A 20,379-nucleotide genomic window follows, 5' to 3' on the forward strand; every position below is an offset into this window, starting at 1 on the left:
CCCCCAAAACATTAAAGAGCCAATATATTTAACTGTGGGTTTGAGGTACTTGTCCATATGGCGGCCTCTCTGGGTGCACCAAACCCACTACACTAAGTCTCGGCTAGTGACTGGGAAACCGGGGAAAGGGTGTGCTGTCCCATGCTAAGGGAGCACTACTTGCATAGAAAATTGGCTTATTGGTCACTGAATTTATAATTTTAGTAAAAAATGGAAGGATTGGTTTTCATGATACAAAATAACTAAAACAGACTACATGACCCTGTTGATCTAGCACTTTATTGCTTTTAATATTGCTGCCTTCATTTCTTGATTCCTTAAGCTGTATATAATGGGGTTAAAGAGTGGTGTTACCATAGTATACATAAGAGACAAAACCTTATTTACAGTATTTGAGTTTCCTTTGGAAGGCACCACATATACGGTAATAAGGGTACCATAGTATGTTGATACAATAGCTAAGTGAGAGCTACAGGTGGAAAATGACTTTTGTCTGCCACTGGAAGAAGGAATTTTAAGTATAGTGATTATGATAAAGACGTACGTGCCAATAATGAATAAGAAAGGAAAAAGCGTAACAGAAGATGTGAAAATAAAAGTCTCTAGTTTGACCACAGAAGTATCAGAACATGACATTTCCAGAATTGGAGCAAAATCACAGAAGAAGTGGTTAATTGTAGAGAGACCACAGAAATGAAGTCTACATACTAAAATTAAAGTTGTTAACATTGAGAGAAATCCACCAGCCCAGCACAAGGCTGCCAGCTGACGACAAACACAAAAGCGCATCAGAGCGTGGTAGTGCAGTGGGCTACATATAGCAACATAGCGGTCATATGACATTACAGTGAGGAGAAAACATTCTGTAGCTGCTAGAGAACCACATACATAAAACTGTGTAAAGCATCCTGTAATGGAAATTTTGCTTCCCTTTGTCCATAAAACCTGTAGGAATTTAGGCACAATATTTGTGGTGAACATGACTTCAGATGAGGACAAGTTACTGAGAAAGAAGTACATTGGCGAGTGAAGGTGACTTCTACTCAATACCAAAGAAACAACCAGCAGATTCCCAGTTATAATGACAAGGTAGATAGTAAGGAAGAATATAAAGAAGAATATCCTGTTTTCATGAAGATTATGAAGTCCTACAATCCAAACCTCAGTAATGCTAGTCTGGTTACGCATTATCTATAACAATAAACAAATAAACAAATAAATAAATAAAGTATAGCACAATATAACACCACATAACACAACACTTTTTTCCAGATCTTAGTGTACATGCCTTTTCCAAGAAACTTCATATTTATTCAAATGTATTTGAATTTTACCCATGACACATATTAAGTTTTTTCATGATAATGCAAACTCATAATTATATTCTTTAATTACAGATATATTTATATAAGAATAAGTGAATGGTGTTCCCTTTTCAATACAGTATATTCAAAGTGATACATTTATAATGTGATTTAGTCTCATATATATCCTATAATTTTGTTCACCAGTAGATTACAGAAAATATAAAATACCTATAAATCTAGCAAAAAGAAAAAATCACAAAAATATGGTTTGGGAGCTATATGTATTCAGTTTGATAGAGGCCTTTACTTACTTTGGAAATAATTAAAAATATTTTTGACCTTGAATCAATTATCCATAATCTGTAATTACACACCTCTGCTGACAACAACATCGGAACATACTGTATGTTTAATAAATTTGATTTTAAATTTTACATTTCCACATTACCTCTTTTTCAGTTTTTTTTTGCATTTTCATGTTTTACTGTGTCACACACATTTTTTTTCCTCAGGATAAAATCCCTCCATTTTTAATTCAACTTCCCCAAAAGACATTTATGTTATTTATACTTTTTTAGGTACTCCAGAGTCGTATGCAGCATATTCAATTAATTCGGATTTTACTACTAATACTAGTACTCTAAACATAGCTCTGAACATTATTTCCTGGTCTGTCAAGCCACAATTTGGATACTTGGATGTGGCATATTTAGCACGAGCACTGCTCACATAAAGTAACCTAATAGAAACACTCTGCAATAGTTAAATATGCATTCCTATCTATATCTACTGATATGTTATTTTAAGATGATGTTTCATAAAATAAATCTGGTGGGGACTTTTACAACGACATGGACTATGTTATATATATTTTACAACATTTAAAACAAAATGCCATTTTACATCTGAAATAGATTTTACTTTAAGTTTAAGAGGGCTTCAAAGAATTTTTTTTGGGTCAAATGTTAACAGAGGGCAGAAGTCCCAAGAAGAGGGGCATCTTGTCACCTTACATCATGTGCAATCTAATGGTTGAGGGTATTGAAATTCGGTATATATTTGTACATTTCTGATTTTGATTGCAGCAAAACTTAAAATTTTCTGGCGTGTCACCGCTTACATATTTAAATGTTCCAATCTTATATAGCTACATGGTAATATTTCTATACTAAATTATCATGTGCTGTTATAAATATTTGTCAGGTATGGAACTTACCTACAGTATGTGAGGCTAAAGCATGTTTCTTTTACTCAATGGATAAATGGAGATAAATATCTGCTTATAGAGCAAAAGAGAGAGCTTTAAAAGTAAAGTAAGCTTACAGATTGCACATGTATCAATTAAAACAGATGTACATAAATCTGCATTCAAACAGAATTAATTGGCTTGTTAAAAAGGATTTTTTTAATTCAATAGAATGACAAAACTGGTATAGAAGTATAAAGTGGAGACTCTGTAAGTAATACATTCAATCCACATTATTATACTTTTCATTCCCATTACAGTTATTTAAACACAAACCCTGTCAGGGACTGTGAATTTTTCAGGGATTGATTTAATTTCAAAGCATTCAAGAAAATACAGTCATAGAATAAATGTAATATTTATTACTCATAAAAAGTAACTAAATGATAAATGACAAAGTAAAAATTAAAACAAGACAATAATAAAGAAGAAAGAAAAAAACAAAATCAGAAATGTTAATATCAATAACAAAATCACACAATAATACCTAGTTTAGAAAATGTTTTAAATATTATGTTAGCTTTTTTAAACTCATTTAGTTTGCATTTCTGAATTTATTAAAGCCTCTCCTGGAATGTGTGTGCACTCTGTATGTACTGACCATTACTAAGAAGTATTTTCTACATATTAAAAGCAAATCTGCAGACTTGAAGGAAAAAAAATAAAAAAAATAAAAAAAAATCATGTCATTGTGGACTTACCTTTTATAACTAATAGAGAAGATAGCTGCAGCCTTATTTTGTTCTTTATGTAGTTTTTCAGAAATATGCACCAAAATATCCTGAACTGCATATCTTAGGCTAGTATAATGCAAAATACTGACCTGTATGTTTCCTATGACGAACAAATGAAAAAGATTTTGTTCTGGATTGGTATCAGCTTTTCATATGTATGGAAGAATGCTGTTTGCAGCTTAAACATAGTTGATTGAGATGTTATATATATATATAAGTGAAAGCATGATCCTTTGAGTATATATTATTAGTTCCCTGTGGTGTGACCTTTAGAGATGAAATCCTAGAGGCCCACAGAAATAATAGGGACAGTGGCTAAAAGTTGGCCTCATTATGTGATGAATAGCACACACAGCTTTCCTGGTTGTTTTCACATGGTTCTCTTATATTCCACAGGTCTGTTTAATTATTTTCTGTTATTTCTGATTTTGCATTCATTTAAATTATATAGTAAACAAATAGAGGTCTGACTACAAGACTGAGATCCAGCACTACAGGGACCCGGATCCTTCTCTCTGGCAGCCTCTGCTGCTGCCGGTACTTCCTCTGAGGGCTTCTATGACGGAGCGCCGGTATCACATGACCATCCGGTGCTTCAGCATAGAAGTGCCGGCAGCAGTGGAGGTTGTCTGTGCGCATCCAGTGAACATTTGTGGGATGCGTACAGACAACCTCGGCTGCCGGCACTTCCGCCGTGGCTTCTATGGTGGAACACCGGAAGGTTATGTGCAGCGGGGCTCTTCATTGCACAGACCTCAACCGGCTGCCCCACTAGACACCTGGAAGTCTGAAGCACGGGGGACAAGTAAAGGGATGCACTGGTAAGTTGGGGGGGGTAAGAGGTTTTCAATGGTTTTCTGGAGGCAGAGTGGCATATGGGGGTTAAAAGCCATATCAAGGAGGAAGAGTGGCATATAGGGGTATAAGGCATATCTGGGGGGTGAAAAATGGGGGGGTGAAAAGGCATATCAGGGAGGCAGAGCGGCATAAAGGGGGTATAAGGCATATCTAGGGGGAGAGTGGCAAATAGGGGGTTAAATGCATGTCGGGAGGCAGAGTGGCTATATGGGTGTATAAGGCATATCTGGGTGGCAGAGTGGCGAATAGGAGGTATAAGGCATTTCTGGGGGGCTGGGTTGCATATAAGGCATATCTGGGGGACAGATGTGCATAACTGGAGCAGAGTGGCAAATAAAAGGAAATACAAAAATATATATATATTTTTTTATAGTTTTATTAAATATGAAAAAATAGTTTACATGTGAATTAATATTTACTAGTAAAACTTTTTTTTTCTATAGACTAGTCTTATAGTCAGGCTTTATCTTTTTTTCCTAAATTAATATTAAAATTTTGGGGGGTATATGTGTATATGTGTGTGTATATATATATATATACTACAGTCTGAATGTGCAGATGTCCCTGACAAGACTTCAATTTAGACAGCTGAAGTAGAACCTCTTCCTCTATAAACTTGCATGTATGAAATGACTCTTTTTTCCCTAAAAACATGAACATACCTTCCTTCTTTTGAATCCAACTAATCCTGGTTTTCCTTAGCTTTTTTATTTTGTGTGTATTGACATTCTTGCTGCGATATATTTAAAATAGCTTGCTAGTGCTTTCAATTTTAGAGTCACTTTGATTATTTCGTATTATTATTTTCTAAGAGTGTTTCTAAGACTGATTCCCAGCGACAGGTGGGGCAGGGACATGTTTTTTTCAGCAACATTTGTGCCTCATACAACTTTATTGTGGCCTTTATAACTAAGTCTTGTGTATTGAATTCTTATGTACTGTCAGTGGCATCAGAATTATGTGCCAGAATGGCATTTGTTTCTTACAAAGTGAACCTCTAAGTCACATTTATGTTAATAAGAACCTAAGATCTCTAATCTTTCCACCCAAATTATTAACTAAAAAGATTAATGATAAAAAAATGAATTAACCCCTTAAGGACCAGGCATTTTTTTTTTTATTTTTTGTACCCTTTGGGACCAAGGCTGTTTTAACACTTTTGCAGTGCTCGTGTTTAGCTGTAATTTTCTCCTTGTAACCACACAAGTAATACACATTATTTAGGACATTTTTTTATCACATCATCTAATTTCCTATAAAAAAAAAATATATATATGATGCAAAATGGAAAAATCTTACAACTTTAACTTTAAAGCTAATGAAAAAACCTGCTAAATCGATTGTACTATTTGTCCTGAGGTTAGAAATACCCAATGTTTTTATGCTTTTTTTCTGCAAGTTATTGGGCAATAAGTACAAGTAGCGTTTTGCTATTTCAAAACCAATTTTTCCCCCAAATCTGGTCATTCAGCCCCATGTGCTATTTTGGCAATTTACCCCATCAAATCATATATTTTTGAAAACTAGACACCCCAAGGTATTTCAAATGCTGGTATTTTAACCCATTCCATGCACAAATACTACCACCCTTTGTCAAACTTTGTGGTAGTGATTTATTTTGGTTTTTTATCACCAAAAATTGCACTTCAGGTATGGGTTTACAGCGTCTGTGCCTCCGATGTCCTCCATTGAACTTCTGGGTTATGTCAGCAGTGATATATATATATATATATATATATATATATACATATATATATATATACAGTACCCATAGCAAATTACAGAACATTAAAAGTGTTGATAAGCCAGAAAATCATATGAAATCAATGGGGGGGGGGGTACAGTTGGCATGAAGGACCTAAAATAACCTGTAAATTCAGGAGCATTACATCCCAGCATTTCATTAGTTAATATAATACATTAAATATTATAATAAGAGTGGCTCTATACCAAAATAAGTAATTTAATTAAATAAATCAACACAGTTATGCAGCAGGAGCAACGCCCACTTACAGACACAGATGAACTACAAGGTAGTCTACAAGGTATTGAAGCTTGCAGTCATAAGACATTATGTGACCACATTGCAGACAGCCACAGTCTGTGATATTTTCACAGTTGTTGGACTTTATTTAACGTATACTAAATAGTGCCCCTGGGTTAAAAATGTGTTAAGTAAAACATTCTAGTCCAATTAGGCCCAAAACAGTAATAGTATTGATAGACTGTCACAATACACACATATAAACATTAGACTACCTTCAATCGGAGAAGATAACATCACCGCAAGCGCCACCATATTGCCCTCAGTTCACATAGCCTCCCCCAGCCTCTTTCTGGTTTAAAGTAACAAATAATAGCATTTACCTATATACACAAAGATTTGTATATCATATCACCATGGGAAGTCCACCAAAACCAGCAGTTGTGTATCCTTCAGCATCTAAGAATAAAACTCAAGAACAAACAAACAGCAGTAAACAGAAATAGCAAATGAAGACTGAGATACAGTGACACTGGCTATATAAACCTGAATAAAACCCTTTCATTATGGAAGTCATGATTGTTGGTATGATTGTTGCTACATTGATTTGAGCAACAGTTTGGTTACATTCAGGGGGTGTTCCCAAAGAAGGAGGTGGCTGAAGCCTTCTAGACGCACCTTTTACCTACAAAAACAAATTAGGGAGTAGCTCCAGACCTGTAGTGTAGTGATCTCTCTCCCAATGGGTGCTGAAGTCAGGGCCTGCATTAGGGGTGTGTGATCTGTGCGGCCGCACAGGGCGCCATGGCAGCAGGGGCGCCTGCCCGGAAATTAAATTAAAACATTGTTTTTTTACCCCCTTTTTAACCCCTTAATGACAAATGTACATGTACGGGCTGCCGTTATACAGCTGCATCATAAATTGCCGTCATTCACAAGATGGCATCAACAATAGAAAACTATCCAGACCCTCTTGAGAACTCTCAAGCTCCTCTTGCAGGTTGAATGCAGGTATTGGATCCAACCATGCAATGTCAATGGAGCCCAGCTCACTAATCAGTGTGATTTGTAAAAAAAAATAAATGTAAACACAAAAAAAAAAAAATTAATGTTCAAAAATGTTCAAAGGAAATTTTTAAAAAATATGGTAACATGTTAATCCCCACTGTCCCAAAAATAAATAAATAAGTTTTTTTATGAGCAAGTCCTACAATTCTTTATCTTCACAAAAATTCCCACATGGAAAGAGTTAAATTATTGGCATTATAAATTCCTGGGTTCAAAGATGTCCCAAATATGGGACATGGGAGCAGTAGGACCAGATGTCTAAATGGCAAAAAATACACACCTCACACATGTGGCCTTTTACCTCCCAAACAACCCAACAAACCCATCCATGTGGGGTATCACTGCGCTCAGGATATATTACTGAACACATATTGGGGTGTTGTTTGACACGGTAAATTTATACCTGAAGTACAACGTGTGTGAAAAAAATACCAAAAAATGTACTACCATAAAGTTTGACAATGGCTGGTGGTAAAATTAGTGCATGGAAAGGGTTAAAATACCAGTATTTCAAATACCTTGGGGTGTCTAGTTTTCAAAAATATTTGGTTTGATGGTGCAAATTGTATTGGCTGGCTTCAAAGATACTCAAAAAAGGATATGTGGGCAGACTTTTTGACATGTCAAAATTCCAATTTGAAAAATGCACACCTCTTAAAAAGGGCCTTTTAGTCCCCGAACAACCTAACAAACCCATGCATGTGGGATATCACTGCATTCAGGATGTTGCTGAACACATATTGGGGTGTTGTTTGGCAGTGACATATACCCGGAGCTGTAAATTTATACCTGGAGTACAACGTGTGTGAAAAAAATCCAAAATGATTTTACTACCATAAAGTTTGACAAAGGCTGATTTGAACTACCTTGGCGTGTCTAGTTTTTAAAAATACCGTATTGGCTCGGTTACAGGCCGCACCCGAATATAGGCCGCACCCTAAAAGTTAGGTACTTTTTTAAAAAATAGATATGCTGCCACTCTGCTTCCCCCTGAGATCTGCTGCCACTCTGCTCCCCCCGAGATGTGCCCCCACCCCTAGACTTACCGGTGCAGACTCCCCGGGGTCTTACGGGGCCGACGGGGGACATCTACGCGGTATGTGTATTAAACTTCCTGTGCCGCCACACAGGCAAGTACCGGCAAGGAAGATTGTTAACTCACATCGCGCAGACGTTCACCGGCTGCGGTGATGCGAGCATAAACAACCTCCGCTGCTGGCACGTCTGCACGATGTGCTTTAACAATCTCCCTTGCCGGGACACCCCCCCGTGGGAATTCCCGGCAAGGGAGATTGTTAAAACACATCGTGCAGACGTGCCGGCAGCGGAGGCTGTTTACGCGCATCGCCGTATTGTCATTAAGGGGTTAACATTCTCCATGTTAACCAAAGTTAAACAAAAAAACCAATGTTTTAATTTAAGTCCCGGGCAGGGTCGCCGAGCGGTCGCTCGTAAAGTTTTCAGCAACCAATCGCGCCCCTCACTCTCCGTGACTCCGTCGACGTGCCGGTGTTTCATGCTGGCCGCCAGAATATGATGTCATATTCCGGCGCTCAACTGTGAAGTGCGCACCATGGCAGAGCAGGAAGACAGGCACAGAATGGAAACACAGGCTAGACGCTTAACGTGTGTCACAAGAGGAAGTGCTTAATCATAAGCAGCCTGCTCTGTAACCAAACACACAACCTTTATATACAATAAAAAAAATTAAAGAATTTAAGTAGTAGATGTGAAACAGGTGTGTAATTGGATAAGGAGGCGGGAGTGGTAGCTCCTAATTAACAAAAAGTGCATTTATAGAGGAAAACTGAAAATGCATATAGAGATTTAAATTTAAATCTCCTCCCACAAAACAATGACACCCTTTATATACCAAACCATGCATGAATAAGAGAAACATTGAAAGGACAAAAAATAGAACAGCTATACATATTTATAAGCAAAATGCTGTTTTCATGAAACAAATCAATACAATTGTTGCAAGTGTTTTATAGGGAACATTTGCCTGACTGGAGAAGCAGTGAAAGTACAGTAAATAACAAAGAAACAATTAAGTTTCTATATCTCATTAGTGGCTTCATAAACAGAAAAAAAAGAAGGAATGATTAGAGTAATTAAGGTATAAACAAAATAAAACCCAAAATAAATAATATTAAATACAGCACAAATACAAATTATAATAACCCATTAATGACAAACCCGGTAAGGGCTCAAAAGCATTGTTTTCAATGGTTTTAGGGACAGCCCATTGTCCTTAAGGGGTTAAATTAAATAAAGAATAATTCTAACCAATATAACAGCTAACTTCGTATTGTGAGTTAAGGCCATGAGGAATTCTAGTACATAAAGTAAAAATCCAAAAGACTTCTCTTTGGTTAAGTTTTAAAGTTATGTTACTACCTCGTTGGTGCCTACAATTCTTTCTATATCAAGAAATGAAAAAAAGAAAGTGTCTCTATTACAACAGTGAGCAAAATGCTTGCCGATGGGAGACTTCAGTTTCTATGTTGGTTAAGTGTTCCCTAATATTGGCCTTAAGCTGACGTGTGGTACGCCACACATACTAAATACTACATTTTTTTACAGAAAATCAAATAGATTACATTCTCGGTCGAGCAGTTAGTGACTGAAGATTTAAACTCTCTAGACAAATGTACAACACTATTTACAAATGTACAACACTTGCATATATTATGACCACAGGGAAAATTCCTGTACTATCCAGCCAATTGTGAGTTTTAATATTATTGATCCTAGGAAGCTGGCTTGGAGAGAATTTGTTGGCCAGGGAGCATGCCCCCCTACTCAGGAATTCCACGCAATATTTATCAATACATTGAATACAATAAGATCTAAAGATACTAAAAGATTTTTGGCATTGTCCACAAATTTGTTTGGCTGGTAGGGTAAATTGGATCAGAGGTTACCAGCTGACACCAAGGAATAGAGAGGAAGCATGCATTGTAAAATATATCAAAATTTAATCAAGTCCATAGACCATAAAATCAAAACAAGAGGTACATAGACAGGCACAGGATGGAAACACAGGCTAGACGCTTAACGCGTTTTACACGAGGAACGTTAAACAGATTTTAAGTTTTAAACAACTGAAACACAGTCACAATGTGTACAAGCCTAGTATCAATAAAGAATAATATACAATAATAATATATAAAGATAATAAAACATATTTGGCTGGTTTGGCTGGCCTGGTAACATAAATGGGCAACTGTCTTAATCAACTAAACTCTACTCAGAAACAGCACTCAGTGAGTCTGAATTTTGCCCCAAATATTTTTTTTTTACCACAAACTAGAGATTTTTCCTTAGTTAACTTTTAAAGTGAAAAAACTCTAAAACAAATATATATAAATATATAACTGCTATACATAAATACACTAGTACATTACACTACAGCTTCTCCAAACCACACCACAGTAAAATAAACTGTTAATTAACTTGTAGTATGGTAGATGAGCAATGGGCATCTGCCTCTGGTAAAGCTTACTGTCACTGACTGCCTTATGTTCAAACTCTCATCAGTCTGTAACTGCTACTGACACTTATATATGTACTGCTTATCCCTTCCACTTGGACTCATAAATCACAGCCATAACCATCAATGAGACCACCCCTGTTATTTTGTCTACTGCTATCAGTCATTCATATGTATCCTCCTACACACAGTCCCTTCCCACTTTACCTCATCAATGCCGCCTAAACGACTTGTAATGTCGCCTAGCGGCTTGTAATGGCGGCTACACGTAGCAAAGGAATGACTAATCCTACCGAAAAATTTTCGTCAATTTCATCAGCGTAGGAACGCAATTTTCAGTGAAAAACAAGTTTGTACAAATCCAAATGCACAAGTCTAATTGTTACTACCCATTATGCAACATATTAAGTGAAGGGACACTGTATTTTGTTGTTTGATGAACTGTATATTGTAATGTTGATTACATACATTGATACTGATACGCACAACATTTAAAATATGTAGGTGTATATTTGATGACATGTCTAGATGTTGTATCTTCTTTGTTTCTCTAACAACGTATATTGTTTTTTTTTTCTTCATACAAATATTTTTCAGTACCTGGCATCTGTGTTACTGTGTTTTGTCCTTTACATTTAAAATCCTTTGTAATCCTGCTTTGATCTCTTGATTCCTAAGGCTGTATATTATGGGGTTGATCAAAGGAGTGATCACAGTGTATATAAGAGACAATATCTTATTAGCTGAATTTGAGAGACCTTGAACTGGCACTACATAAACAGAAATAAGAGCTCCATAATACAAACATACAGCAGTTAAATGAGAACTACATGTGGAAAAAGTTTTTTTCCTTCCAGAAACAGAGGGAATCTTCATGATTGTGTGGATGATACAAACATATGTTCCAATGACAAACCCAAAGGGAAACAGTGTTACTGAAGAGGACACGAGAAAAGTCACAAGCTTTACAGCAAATGTGTCTGAGCATGAAAGCCTGGTGATTGGGGCAAAATCGCAGAAAAAGTGATCTATAACGTTTGGTCCACAAAAATGTAACTGGCATGTCAGAATAAGTGGTGTCAGCATACTTATGAAAGCACCAGTAAATGAACAAATAATGAGTCCTTTACAGAAATTCAAATTTACTACTGATGTATAATGCAGGGGATCACATATAGCCATATAACGATCATATGACATTGCTCCAAATAGAAAACACTCTGTTGCTCCCAGAGATGCACACAAGTAAAATTGTGCCAGGCAATGGGTGAGACAAATGGTGGTTCCATTTTCTAATAATATCCATAAAAGCATAGGTATTAGGTTGTTTGTAAACAGAGCTTCGGAGAATGCTAAACTTGAAAGAAATACATACATTGGAGAGTGAAAGTGCTGTACTGATGCAACCAAATAAATAACCATCATGTTCCCCAATAGTATAATAAGGTATAATATTAGGAATAGCATAAAAAGAAAAATGCTGATTCCTTGTTCAGTTTGTAGGCCGGTTATCCAAACATAAGTAATTTTGGTACCATTCTGTGTGGGGAGGAAAAAAATAATTTAACTTTATTCAAAACTAGCATCATGATTATTATTAAATAGATTTACTATTTATACTGCATTGTTATATTTATTATATTAGTTATATACATTTATTCCCAAAAACTATTATCGTATCTATACATTTTTGCTGTGAATACTTATTTTGTTAATGCTTTTTTTGTAATTAATAATGGCAATGAATCATAATCTTAGGTGACATAACAAATAAAAGTGTATGCCAAGAAGGAACACATTCTTTTTAGCCTACTGGGAAAGCAGAAAAACAGAGTTACCTTGCACAATGTGCGAAGCCCACATCGGTAAACTACATGCCCGGGTTTATGCGGCTGTGAGGCCCCAGTGCTGCTTGGCCAGCCCCCGGACCAGAGAAATCTGCAGATGAGGTATGGTGGTGCAGAAGGGTGAATGAGTGAATTCATATATAAGTATTTGGGGACAGAAATGGCACGGGCAGGCTGTTTAGGGGGCAAAGGTGGCACATGCAGGCTAATTAAGGGGCATAGGCAGGTTGTTTAGGGGAAAAAATGTCACACACAGGCTGTTTAGGGCAAGAAATGACACATGGACGCTGTTTAGGGGTAAAGGTTGAACAGGCAGGATGTTTGGGGCAAAGGTTGCATTGTGGGGAATGTTGCATGCAGTTAGCACGACACAATCACATCTTGAACGTTTGTATCACAACTAAGTATAAGTAATTTACCATTTTGCTTTTTATAGCCCGTTAATTGGTTGGATTACTCACCAACATTTAATTCTTAGCTTTCCATGGTGCCTGTTTGGTGACACAGATATAGACTTCCCATGATTCACACTGAATAGCTATAAAGGCAACTCAGCCATACATCGCCATTTCACTTACACTTACTGACTTCTGATGCTTCTTGTCGTCTAACATTAAATGTTAAACTATTTTTATGTGTAGTTCAAAATGCACATTTCCTGTTCTAGATTATCAGCTATAAAGTGTATATAAATAAACCAGTTTTGGATAGTCAACATCATTTTATTTTCTGTTATTTTCTTTTCTGTTTTACTTAATCTTTTTGTAGATTACTTTGTAAATGTTTCAAAATAAGCTTTCCTGCACTAAAAGATATCAACAACTTCAATACAAGGTGCAGCAAGAAGGTGGTTTTCTAAAACTATTTCGTCATGATGCAGTTTTAAACAAATGCATTTATTATTTCTTTCTTATATTGGTTACTTTTTTTCTGAACTACGAATTATTTGGATACAATTTGTATGGAAAGCTTTCTATTCATTCCTGAAACAGTATTGGCTTTTATGTGATATGCAGATTTTCACGAGGAAACATTTTGCTCTACACAGCTGTTTGTGTAATAAACTCATGAAGAAAATGTAATTTTACAACTGAAGACAATAAGTGAAAAAGTGAATCGCATTATAGTAAAAAAAAAAAAAAACAGACATGTTTTTAAATGCAATATTCAATAATAAGCAAGTGTACTAATACGTATATAAATAGAAATATGTTAAAAAGCCACACAAAAACAACCTAAAAAATAACACCAACAATATTTGATAAAGGAGTTGCCTACAGTTACTCCTTACCATTTCTTTTTCTTATGGAGAGATTGCTGTAATTGGCGAGCATTTTCCTGGGGACAAGACACCCGTTTATAATACCTTATATGCAGGTCTCTTAACATTATTCCTTCCTTTGATTTCCAGTATGCTGTGTAACAATTAATTGCACAGCCTGTTAGGTCTGTTGGGAAAAAAGATGTAATGACATAAATATAATGTGTACCTCCACATTCCCTGTGGCATCTCTTCCTCAGCTGAACTCATCAACAAAATTTGTACCTTGGTTGTTCTTAAACATAATTAACAACTTATTCATGGTTTTTATGTTTATCACACAAGCAAACTATTGAAAAGAGGTTATATCTGTTCATAAGGAAGGAAATCATACCAGGTGTCTGGGCAGACCAGCACAACCCCCGAGCCTCCCAGCCTTCGATTCTGTAGGCTGGCGATTGCGTTTTCAGCTGCTACAGGCAGCTTCAGAGAAGGGTTTTTTTGGTGATTGGGTCCCCACACATTCCCCTGCTGCCTGATCGCTCCATGAGAGTGACAGCATTAACCCATTCAATGTCGCGATCGTGGCGTTTTAGGGGTTAAAACCCGTTTAGTACGGGGCTCTGCTGCAGACTAGCAACACCAAAAAAGAGCCCCCATAAGCCCTATAAAAAGTGGGCTGATGATCTTCGTGATCGTCTTCGTCTACTAATCTCTCTGGTCCCTTCCCCATCTTATCTTCGCGGCATGGCAAGAGTTGACGGAAGCGGAAATCCGTAGGTTCGCCGTCAGGGGTTACAGGGCAGTGGGAGTGAGCCTATTGGTTGCCTGCAGGGAGTTGACGGAAGCGGAAATCCGTAGGTTCGCTGTCAGGAGTTGAAAAGGACGTGCGAGTGAGCCTATTGGTCACCTGCAGGGTCTTCCCCTGGCATCAACCAATTGGTCCCTGCAGGCGACCAATAGGCTCACTCACACTGCCCTCTAACCCCTGACGGCGAACCTACGGATTTCCGCTTCCGTCAACTCCTGCAATGCCGCGAAGATAAGGTAGGCTAGATGGGGAAGGGACCAGGGAGATTAGTAGACGAAGACGATCACGAAGATTCTTTGTGTTGTGTCTTTGTCTACGTTTTACCGCCGCTATCTTCTCTCTTCATGTTCGTTTTCATGTTCGCCCGAAGACTAATGCACAAGTCTAGTTAAAAGGTCCAGGTAACAGAAATGTAATCATAGAACAAGCTGGGATCAGCAACGGGTTTACAGGTAAGGAACCAGAAAATATTAACTGGTGCAGGACTTAGGGAAGGAGAAGCAGGGACAATCTGTGTAGCTGCTAGCTCTAAGACAACTGAACAGCTAGCTAAGGGTGTGACTTAAATAGTTTCCCAGCGTACTTGGGGTCCTCCTTCCAAAACGGGGTTGCGGGGTAAATGCGATTTATGACAGTTGTAACGATTTCTGTTGTTTTCTGCTTGATCTTCAGGGAAAGTTAACGCTTAGTGCTTCGTATTTACTGTTGTTTATCTTGTAGCATGAGATCTATGAAAAGTCCTATGGATTTATCAAGGTCAGCAGAATGTTGTCCGCATATAGCCTAAATTTATATTCCTCTTCACAGTTTGCTCTGTTGGCTATAGAGGTATAGAGGACAGCTCTGTCTTTGCCATTTCTAAACTGGGGAAAACCAGCCCATCAGGGCTAAAGTTGATGTTGGATATTGATAAAGGGCTTGTATTCCTTTCAGAAATTGGCCCTGAATTACGAATCTCCCAAGAACCCGCCACATGTAGTCCCAGTCCACCCGATGAAATGCCTTTTTTGGCATTTAAAGCCAGCAATAGCTGAATCAGTTTCGCTATATCTATCAGGTCCACTGTCCTCCTGACATTATCTGAGACCTCTCTGGTTAGACTTTAACCCTTTGCAGTCCAATACATTTTCACTACGCCAAGCAGGTCCAATTTAATTTTTGGAAAAAAACACATACTTTTAATTTTTATACAAAACAGTTCTATTTTCTTATACACTAAAAAGCAATTAATAAATAATATTCCAAAACCATATATTATGTTAGTCTCTATATTTTTTCATTGTATGATTTTTTTTTATAATCATCACTAAAATCACATTCAGAATCGCTCTGTACTAATAATATGGCTAATTCTTCCTTATAATAGCGACATCTAGTGGTTACTAGGAAATCCAACAATGAACCACAAACTGTAACATATTTTTTTTCTATAATAGCGACACCGAGCGGTCAAGTAGCAAATCCAACACTGGATCACAAGCAGTAAAATATTTTGTCAGATATATTCCGACATAGGACCACAAAGGGTAAGCATTTGCCAGCCAGGTGCTTAATCTGAGATCACAAGTTGTGATGCAGTTCCTGGTATGTATGCATCTGTGCAATGCCGGGGTAGCCGGTCAGGGTTAACCTCTGATGCAAGAGTCTCTAGTATCTTGGACCTTTAGCATCTGAAATAAAGCAGTTCATTGAAACGTTCGCAGAAAATCTGCTCAGGGCTTGTGCAGCAGCTCATATGTAGCCCCATCCTAGGGGATCCTCGTTTCCAATGTTCCATCTACTTTTTCTTAGTTGGCATTTTGTGCGCACAATATCCGCGCCGCATAAAGTTTCAAAAAAATTATTTTTTTTTCTTTTTTGGGGAAAAACTGTTGTGCGCACAACTTTTGGATGTGTGCGCTCTCTTAAAAAGCTATGTGCGCGCGCACAAGCGCACAGCTTAGAGGGAACACTGCTCGTTTCCACTGTCTACATGTGGAGATCGGGTAGCAGGACGTGGAACTGATTTTGTGTTCTTTGTGGTATATGAAAGCTCTGTCACGGACAAGCCAGGTTAGCTCTTATGTGTTTTTAATATATTTTGAATTAAAAGGAATCAAACTTAACTGATGTGTAGCTTCAAGTGTCTGAGCTTGGCCATGCCGTTCCCTCAAGCCTGTCCATTCTGGTTTAACTGTTCAGGGGGCCAAGGCAAGTTATTGCCTGTCAACCTGTTTTTAATGGGCGTAGTCTTAGGTCTTGCAGCGTGTGCGCAGCATATAGGTCATCATTTTACTGCCTGTAGTGTGAAGGGGAATCCCCTCCAGTATGTTGCTTGAGTTGTTCAGTACAAGGGTTTATGGTCGATGGAGTAGTCAACCTCTCCACCCGTATTACCTTCTCTTTGGTGTTGTTATCCGAGAACGATCACTACCCTGGGCCTTTCAGTCAGTTTAAGTATGGTTAAAGTTTCTACTCCTAAATACCTTTATAATTAGGTATCGATGCACCTGACAAAACATATGTAAGATATAATGTAGGCCATATTACATGCAAAGCACAAACAATTGAATATATAACACATAAGCTACAATAAATTATTCTTATGTATTTAATATATATATAATAAAATATCTAGGTACATTATACCATATTAGGCTTACTACAAATGAATATGATGGTAAAAGCAATGATTATAACTTGCTTTACAATACAATACCAATTCAGTTATTAATAAGCTTCTGATATCTAGCAAATGTAGCAAGTCTGTGGAATTCACATGACAGGCGCATAGTCGAACTGTGTGCCCTCTGGCAAAAAACCAACCAGAATACCCAACCCCCCAAATAAGACACCGACACCAGAATTGCAGTGGAAAATTATTTATAAGTCCACAGCTTAAAAAAACATCATTTACAAAAATCATTGTCATACAAAAAAACAATAGAATAATAATAGCCCGACACCACCCACACCATGACAATGACCCAAACAATAAATTAACAGTGACCAAAAACATAACAATAAAGTGCCAATAATTTACATTTCCAACTCCTAAATAGGGGTATACCCAGATACCCCTACACCCCCAGGTTCTGAGCCACAGACCAGCTTGAAACCTACAAAAGATAACAACCAACAACCTTTCATTAACTTTTTCCAAGAAAACTCCCATTCAAAACTCTCCAAACTTGCCTCTCCACCCCGCCGCTGTGACAAAACGGGACCCAGGGCCGGCCTTTGGGGTGTGCGACCTGTGCGACCGCACAGGGCGCCACACTCCAGGGGGCGCCGCCGCCGCCCCCGGGTCCTCCCCCGCCGCCGCTGCCGCCGCCACGGGGTCCTCCGCCGCCGCCGCCACGGGGTCCTCCGCCGCCGCCGCCGCGGGGTCCTCCTCCGCTGCCGCCGCGGGGTCCTCCTCCTCCGCCACCCCCTCTGCACCTAAATGAAAACGTTGTTTTTTTTGTTGTTGGTTTTTTTAACTTTATTTAACATTTAAATAAAGTTAAAAAAACCAACAACAAAAAAAACAACGTTTTCATTTAGGTGCAGAGGGGGCGGCGGAGGAGGAGGACCCCGCGGCGGCGGCAGCGGAGGAGGACCCCGCGGCGGCGGCGGAGGACCCCGTGGCGGCGGGGGAGGACCCGGCGGCGGCGGCGGCGGCGCCCCCTGGAGTGTGGCGCCCTGTGCGGTTTGAAGGGGCAGAGGGGGGTAGTTTGAAGGGGCAGAGGGGGGGTAGTTTGAAGGGGCAGAGGGGGGGGGTAGTTTGAAGGGGCAGAGGGGGGGTAGTTTGAAGGGGTAGTTTGAAGGGGCAGAGGGGGGGTAGTTTGAAGGGACAGGGGGGTAGTTTGAAGGGGCAGAGGGGGGTAGTTTGAAGGGGCAGAGGGGAGGGTAGTTTGAAGGGGCAGATGGGGGGTAGTTTGAAGGGGCAGAGGGGGGGTAGTTTGAAGGGGCAGATGGGGGTAGTTTGAAGGGGCAGAGGGGGGGTAGTTTGAAGGGGCAGGGGGGGGTAGTTTGAAGGGGCAGAGGGGGGGTAGTTTGAAGGTGCAGAGGGGGGGGTAGTTTGAAGGGGCAGAGGGGGGGTAGTTTGAAGGGGCAGAGGGGGGGTAGTGAGGGGGGGCACCAGAGGAGTAGTTCGCACAGGGCGCCGGAACACCTAAGGCCGGCTCTGACGGGACCCCCCCCAAATCAGAATACGACACTCAGTGATGAGATGGTGCATGAGCCAGGGTACCACCAGTCCCTCAAATATATAGAATAAAGAGGTAGAGGCTATGCAGAAGGGAGTCCCAGAAACATGGCACAATACAGGAGACAACATGTGTGTTAGGGTTAAGAAGTGATAAAAATGAACCAAACAAATTTCAAGACATTTCAGGGAAAGGCAGATGGATTCTGGAAACATATGCAAACAGGTGATACCTAAAATCAAAGAAATATATTACTTTGCAAGAGATGAGAAGAGCAGAGGTCCAAGGAATGGTCCTTTTGGGACTACAGCAGGAGGACTGACAATGTTTTTTATAAACACACAGTATAACTGGTTGCAATTCATTGACTGTGGAAAGTTGTACATTCATCACTTATCTTGTTTTATTATGATGTTTTTATTGTTTTGGAAAAATGTTACATATAGTACTGCATTTTAAAGATAAATGTGCTTATAACTGTACTGTTTAAAATACACAAATACGTGTCATATTATGCAGCAACATAGCTTAACAGATTTCAGGTATAGTATGCATAGAGCAAAATGCTATATGCACTATGCTTTTGACTTCTTGAAAAGAACATATTAGCAGATTATACATTAAATTTACTAGGCTAGGCAATTGCATTAGATGTCAAGCTTCCTCATAAACGTGTACATTCTTACTGTTTTCATACAGTTAATAGCAGCCTTACGAAGAGATTCATTTCTAAAGCTGTAAATTATGGGGTTCAACATAGGCGTTACTACAATATAAAATACGGAAACAACTTTATTCTGATGAAATGGGATCTCCACTGTTGGTCTAAGATATATAAAAATGACTGTTCCGTAAAATATTCCAACCACAGCTAAGTGTGATGCACATGTGGAAAATGCTTTTCGTTTACCAAGGCTGGAAGGGATCCTTATGACAGTGAATATTATCTGTATGTAGGAAACTGAAATGCAAATCAAGCATCCAAGAATTATAACCCATGAAAGGAAAGTGAAGATGGTCTGGAGGGTAGAAGTATCTGTGCAAGAAAGTTGTAACAAAGGGTTGAATTCACAGAAAAAATGGTCTATGATATTTGGGCCACAGAAAATGAGCCTTGACACTGAAAATGCAGGTATTGAAAGAGACATTGCACTTGTTACCCAGCATATACAAACAAGCTGGATACAAGTCTTATTGTTCATTATTCTTTCATAATGAAGTGGGTTGCAGATAGCTAAGTGTCTATCATAAGCCATAATTACAAGAAGAAAGTGTTCAGTAGCAGCACACAAGGAGAAAAAATGATACTGAATGATACAACCAGCCACTGATATAGTGGGATTCTGACCAATTAAGTCAGACAACATTTTGGGCACTGTAACTGCTGAATAACAAATTTCAAGGAAGGAAAAATTCCCGAGAAGGATAAACATGGGGTTGTGAAGATGATTGTTACTGTACACCATAATTATAATAAAGACATTGGCTAAAATTGTTGAGATGTAGATAAGAAGGAAAATGACAAAAAGGCAAATACGATTATCATGTCTCAGAGAAAATCCCAAAAGAATGATTTCTGTCACACTTGAGTGGTTCAT

At 38.5% G+C, this 20,379-nt stretch overlaps 3 protein-coding genes across 3 annotated transcripts; all 3 read right to left on the reverse strand.

The window, feature by feature from the left end:
• Nucleotides 1–270: 270 nt before the first annotated feature.
• Nucleotides 271–1,188, reverse strand: LOC128469070 (olfactory receptor 11L1-like). The gene has a single exon (XM_053450922.1). The coding sequence runs from the start codon at nt 1,186–1,188 to the stop codon at nt 271–273; it is 918 nt and encodes a 305-aa protein (XP_053306897.1).
• A 10,117-nt stretch (nt 1,189–11,305) lies between these two features.
• LOC128469152 (olfactory receptor 11L1-like) lies at nt 11,306–11,893 on the reverse strand. The gene has a single exon (XM_053451022.1). It carries the CDS (start codon nt 11,891–11,893, stop codon nt 11,306–11,308), a length of 588 nt encoding a protein of 195 aa, XP_053306997.1.
• Nucleotides 11,894–19,428: 7,535 nt separating this feature from the next.
• Nucleotides 19,429–20,379, reverse strand: LOC128469258 (olfactory receptor 1052-like). The gene has a single exon (XM_053451115.1). It carries the CDS (start codon nt 20,377–20,379, stop codon nt 19,429–19,431), a length of 951 nt encoding a protein of 316 aa, XP_053307090.1.

Source organism: Spea bombifrons, chromosome 1 (genome assembly GCF_027358695.1).
Source record: "Spea bombifrons isolate aSpeBom1 chromosome 1, aSpeBom1.2.pri, whole genome shotgun sequence".
NCBI classification, from domain to species: Eukaryota; Metazoa; Chordata; class Amphibia; order Anura; family Pelobatidae; genus Spea; species Spea bombifrons.

Bases quoted from the DNA above. Each gene is read 5' to 3' on its own strand.
- LOC128469070 (XM_053450922.1), bottom strand. From the start codon at position 1,188: ATGCGTAACCAGACTAGCATTACTGAGGTTTGGATTGTAGGACTTCAT.
- LOC128469152 (XM_053451022.1), bottom strand. From the start codon at position 11,893: ATGTCATATGATCGTTATATGGCTATATGTGATCCCCTGCATTATACA.
- LOC128469258 (XM_053451115.1), bottom strand. From the start codon at position 20,379: ATGAACCACTCAAGTGTGACAGAAATCATTCTTTTGGGATTTTCTCTG.